We start from the raw sequence: 5,930 nt of genomic DNA on the forward strand, positions 1-5,930 counted from the left end.
TTGGATTAATTACTGAATTAATGTTTAATCGAAAGAGGAACATTAACTTCAAGTGTAATCTGATTATCAGTTGAATTCATGATAATCAACCGTATTATAGAGTGAATTAACTCAAGAATTGGATCCCGAGTCGGTTATCTTTTACCTATCTAGTCAAATACCCTTATCCCTCTCATTGATATTTCTTTGTTGCTCATCTGTTATTTTTTGTGATCAATTGTTATTTGCTTAATTTTTATTAATTCACCGCAGTAACAGTTATCAAATCAAGTGTTAATTTTCCTCGATGGTAATCAACTGGAGATAATTCGAACAATGTTTAAATCCAATCCATGCAGTTTTTGAAGCTAGGGAACGATTCAAGGAGATAGTCGGAAAGTGTCAGCACAATAGAATCGATTTGTGGATGCAACTCCAGGATTTTTGGGATAGACTGACATCGTACTCGCGACGAACTCTGAATACTGTATGTGGAGGTCCACTAATGAAGAAAACGTCAGAGGAGGTTGTCTTAATCCTTGATGAATTATCTGAGGATGCTAATTAGTGGCCGATAAGAGTAATGAAAGAAGAAAATCAGTTGGGGTTCACCAGGTGGACCCTAACACATCTATGCAAGCCCAGCTCGACACCATGGCCAAGGAGATAAAAAGGCTGACATTGGCCAAGGTACTGAATGAGCCGAAAATAACATGTGACTTTTGTGGATTGGGACACCCTACACATGAGTGTCAAGCTGCAGCTGAGGAAGTTAACGTAGTGGGGAACTTTAATAGAGAAAACTACCAAGGTGGGAACAACTATAATGTTATGGGTCAAAGACATCCAGGTTTTTTGTGGAGTTCACCTAGTGGGAGCTTGAATTCATGGCAGCAAAATAATCTTAAACCCCAGGGTCAAGGGCCACCAGGTTTTTAGAACCAGCAGAGGCAGCAATACCAGCCACAATAGTCAAATCAGTTTAGTATGGAAGATATCATGAAGGCATTCATCAACAAATCAGATGAAAGATTTGAGACTCGGGGAACAGCCATCCGAGAGCAGGGCACGACCATCCAGAATTTAGAAAGACAATTGGGACAGATTGCAAATTTGTTATCTGAGAGGGCTCATGGGACTTTGCCCTCTGCCACTGAAAAGAACCCAAAGGAAACAATCAAAGTTGTATCTCTGAAAAGTGGCAAATCATTGGTTGATCTACTGGTGAAAGCTAGATCCGAGGTGGTGAACAAGCAGGCAGAGACACCAATAGAGAAAAAAAGGTGAAAAGCATAAAGGACAGAGTAGTGGGGTACAAAAGGAGATTGAAGAAAGTAGACATATGACAGCTCTACCACTCCCTCAAAAGATGAAGCGGGAAAACTTGACAAATGTTTTGGAAGATTCTTGGAGATGCTCAAGCAACTTTATGTGAACATTCCCTTCACAGAGGTACTCACTCAGATGCCGGCCTATGCAAAGTACTTGAAGGAAATCCCGTCTAGCAAGAGAAAATTAGAGGAAACAACAGTGGTCAAGATAATTACCCATTGTAGTACGATATTGAAAAATAAAATTCCCCAAAAGTGTGGGGACCTAGGAAGCTTCACCATACCATGCTCGTTGGGGACTGAAAAATTCGACAAGGCCCTCTGTGATTCTGGTGCGTCGATAAATCTAATACCTCTGTCTGTATTTAGGAAACTGGAAGGTGAGCGCGGAGTGATCAAATCAATACCAGTGTCCCTACAATTGGCTGACCAAAACACCATTCTACCTGAGGAAATCATTGAGGGTATTCTAGTGCGGGTGGACAAGTTTGTGTTCACTGTAGACTTTATTGTGGTGGATATGGAGGTGAACAAGGAGGTGCCTCTAATTCTAGGGAGGTCATTCTTATGTACAGGCAGAGCTATCCTTGATATCTATGAAGGGAAACTTATGCTCAACGTGGGTGATCTTGTCCAAGTTCACACCTCAATTCGAGCTTAGGAAAACGGTCGATGCAATAATAGTCCCCAATAAGAGTCAGGGTCGAATTCTGTAGGTAGCTATAGATGGGATTTAGTAGTATATATTGTAGCGTGTAAATTTGAATATCTAAATTTACTCTTCCGCAAAATTTGGCTTTTTTGAAATCTAATTTGAACTACGATTGCAAGTTGAGAAATAAAACTAGGAAATTATTTTTGTTATTTTCCAAATGTTGAAAAAATCCTAGGGCTATGACCTTCACATAAGTGATTGCCTAATAGGATATAAACTTTAAAGCTTGTTTTATTGGTCGGGGCGTATTATAGCTATCAACACTTAATTACCCACTTAATACCTCATGGTCAGATAGTGATTTTGCCCAATTTGGCTTTCTCAAGTCCAAATGGGTATTGAACAAAACGGTTGATAAAAGCTCAAGTTGGATTGTTACTATCTCTAGGTTCAACGCTTTAATTGGGCTTATCAATCTCTCGATTGACCCAATTTCTTGTTAGCCAAGTTTTCCAAGACTAAGTCTCTCTTTCTCAGGTAGAGACCAAGCCAAATAGGCATGAGCTAATGTTTGCAACCATTAATTCCACAAACAAAAGCAAGAACAAGGCTAAATAATAAACATCCAATCATAAACAAGCATTAAATTAAACACCCATTAAGTTTACACACTAGGGATATGTCACAACCCTAGTAAAAATTTAGCTACTCATGTTTGAAATGGAAGAAATAGAAGGAAAAATGATAATTAAACTCATATTGCTAATTAAAATGATAAAATCTATGTTCAAATAGCTCAAAATATGAAAAACTACTAAAAAGAGTAAAAAGAAATAGCTACTGTAGCAGCTGATGTCAAAAGTTTACCTAAAAATGTGAAACTTGTCTATTTATACAGAGCTGGAAATTGCGAACAAAAATACCCTTTCGGAGGTTTTGCGGCTGCACAATTCCATGTGCGGTCCGCACTTTTCTTCAGCTTGACAGGATTGGAAAACTACGGCCATATAATTCTGAACCGCAGCCACAATGCATTCCTTCTGCAGCCCGCATAATTGTAACTGTGACTGCACCTTACTCCTCTGCAGTCTGCACAATTGTATATGCAGCTTCATAACTCTTCTTCTGTGGATGCACAATAATTGTGTGGTCCGCACTTTAGGTGGACTTGAAATGCAGTTTATCTGAACTTTGGTCCTGACCCAGCTTCTGCGGCCGCACAATTCATGTCTGGACCGCACTTTGCACCCGTCTCTGATGGAGTTTCCTTCAATACCTGCGGCCGCAGAAGATATTCTGTGGTCTTTACTTCTGAGCTTTTGTGCCCTTTTTTGTCCTTGAATTCAGATTACTCCTTCTTGAGTTGGATTTCATCTCGGGAGTTCATCTTCCAATATTCCTGCAATTAAGCATATTTCATCAGTTTTCGGGAACACAATTAAATATTTTTGGACTAAAACAAAAGCTAAAAGGCGCTAATAAGTAGTCAAAATCCCTACTTATCAGTGGGCAACAAAAAAGTGGTGTTACAGATGAAGAGGCTGATGAAATACCCTAGTGATGAGGCGTCTGCCTACTCGTGTTTCAAGCTGGATGTTTTTGGAGAATTGGCTGAAAAATACGAGTTTGACAAGCTTGTAGGGGATGCTCTAGAAATGTGTATTACTTAGTCTAGCACTGTGGATTATGAAAATCCTGAAATAAAGAAAGAGGCTGAGGCATTTGAAACTGAGGATCAAGTAGTTGATGAGGAGGAACTAAAATATGAGGCTTCTAAGACTAATGTGGAATTGAAAGTCCTCCCCACTCACATATAAAATATGCTTTTCTTGAAACTAACAATTTTTCTGTTTTATTTCTACTGAGTTGATAGGTACACACGAGCGACAGCTGGTGGAGCTTCTGAAGAAGCACAAGAAGGCCATTGGATGGAGTATAGCTAATATTTAAGGAATCAGTCCAGCCATTTGCATGCACAAAATTCTATTGGAGGAAAAGAGCAAATCAGTGGTGCAGCCCCAACGCAAGCTGAACAAAAATTTGGAGGAGGTAGTGCACAAGGATATCATCAAATTGCTAAGACGTTGGAGTGATTTTTCCCATCTCCGATAGCCAGTGGATTAGTCCACTACAAGTTGTACCTAAGAAGGGGGCATTCCAGTGGTGAAAAATGAAGATAATGAATTGATCCCCTCAAGAACAGTCACTGGGTAGAGAATGTGCATTGATTATAGAAGGTTGAATGATGCAACAAGGAAAGACCATTTCCCACTCCCCTTTATTGATCAAATGCTCGAGAAAGTGGCTGGACATGGATGATATTGCTTCTTGGATAGGTATTCAGGCTACAATCAGATACCCATTGCCCCAGAAGATGTTGAGAAGACCAAATTCACTTTCCCGTCAGGTGTTTTTGCTTACAGGAGGATATCGTTTGGGTTGTGTAATGCACCTGCCACTTTTCAAAGGTGCATGATGTCTATATTTTCTGATTCTAATGAGTTCCACAAGGACATGAAGAAGTTCCATTTCCAACATCCCACCAGAGTCGTTCTCCATTTGATTAATGCAAAGATGATGCCTACCCATAATAACACTGATGTCTCTCGATTGAAGGTGTGTCTTATTAATGCTATTTTCACTCGAATGAAGTTTGATCTGGGTAAGATTATGCTTGAGCATATGTCTCGAGTACGACCACTTGGGGCACGCCGCCTATAATTCTCGAGTATGATCGCGCGGCTTCTGAGGACCCACCATGTGGAGGAGGAGTTCCATTATGATCGGGAAGTTTCGGTTTTGCGGCCTCTTAAGCCTTTTGATGTCACAACTGTGACAGACCCTCCCACTGTTGTTGTTCCTGACGATCAGAGATTTGTTCATGTTGAGGAGACATTGCAGCTGTTATTTGCTGATATGCGCCTTCGCGCTGCTCGGGGGGAGGTTGACTTGGCAGAGTTACAGGAGGACCATCTACTCTCCGCAGTCACGCAGCAGTGGTTGGGCTTAGCTGTTGGAGTACAGATGCCACCAGATGAGGACGCCAACTCTGTTCCCTCGGATGATGAAGAGTACCTACGCACTTTTGAGGGTATTGATGAGGAGTTATCTTTTCACTCTTATTTTACTGTTTTGCATTGGGGACAATGCAATTTCTTAAGTGTGGGGTGCTCCTATTTGATTGTATTTGTACTTGTTTACTATTTGCCAGTTGCTTTTGTTTGATTTGTTTCTTGCTTTCTTAGACAATATGGTCTGTAATCATAACTCAGAATTCTATCGGCCTGTAATAGTTAGTAATTAATTGTTTAGTTTTGACTCTTCCCGATGATGGATTTCGTCGACTCGCTTCTTGAGGGATTTGAAGTCAAACGAGAAAAATACAAAAATAAATAAAATTTTTGAAAATCCAAAAATATGTCTTTTATTTTATTTTACTTTCTTAGGTAGTGTAGTAATTCTCCCTTGGTTTTTCTTTGTGCCGCGGTTATTTTTCAAGGATTTTACTTGAACCGGGTATAGTTAGTTTTTTGTTTAATAGGAATAAAGAATCTTGAATTATGGTGCTAATTTGAAGCAATTTTCCTTGACTACATATGCCTTGAGAGTGGTAAGTGCCTTAGTCGTGACGCCTAGGCTCAGTTCTTGACTCTTAGATAAGTGCCTTAAATTGCTTGATCGTAACTCTCCTTAACTGTTTTGACAAGAGAGTCAGGAAAGATCAGATTCTAAGTGAGCTATGGGCCAATGTGTGAGTGAGATTTTGTTGATATTCTGTGCATTTCAGTGATGTCTAGAACTTGCCACGTGTGTTTGCAAAGCAAAATAGTAGTCTTGTTCAGTCTAGGAAGTGATATAGGTATTTCTTTATTGAGCCAATTATATATATGTGACCCGCCTAATTGTTGTGCATCTTAGTTAACCCCTTTGAGCATGTAATCCTATTTTATTTTTGCAACCACACT

General features: G+C 39.8%; 1 protein-coding gene across 1 annotated transcript; it reads left to right on the forward strand.

Moving 5' to 3' along the window:
* The first annotated feature begins 966 nt into the window (after nt 1-966).
* On the forward strand, nt 967-1,971 carry LOC138907963 (uncharacterized). The gene is made up of 2 exons (XM_070198590.1): nt 967-1,262; nt 1,383-1,971. Exons 1-2 carry the CDS (start codon nt 967-969, stop codon nt 1,969-1,971), a joined length of 885 nt encoding a protein of 294 aa, XP_070054691.1.
* Nucleotides 1,972-5,930: the final 3,959 nt, after the last annotated feature.

Source organism: Nicotiana tomentosiformis, chromosome 3, assembly GCF_000390325.3.
Source record: "Nicotiana tomentosiformis chromosome 3, ASM39032v3, whole genome shotgun sequence".
In the NCBI taxonomy this organism is placed as follows: Eukaryota; Viridiplantae; Streptophyta; class Magnoliopsida; order Solanales; family Solanaceae; genus Nicotiana; species Nicotiana tomentosiformis.

Excerpts from the sequence above, each read along its gene's own strand:
- LOC138907963 (XM_070198590.1), top strand. The coding sequence starts at position 967 with ATGGAAGATATCATGAAGGCATTCATCAACAAATCAGATGAAAGATTT. Across the intron at positions 1,263-1,382 it reads ACACCAATAGAGAAAAAAAG|ATTCTTGGAGATGCTCAAGC; the intron begins GTGAAAAGCATA and ends ATGTTTTGGAAG.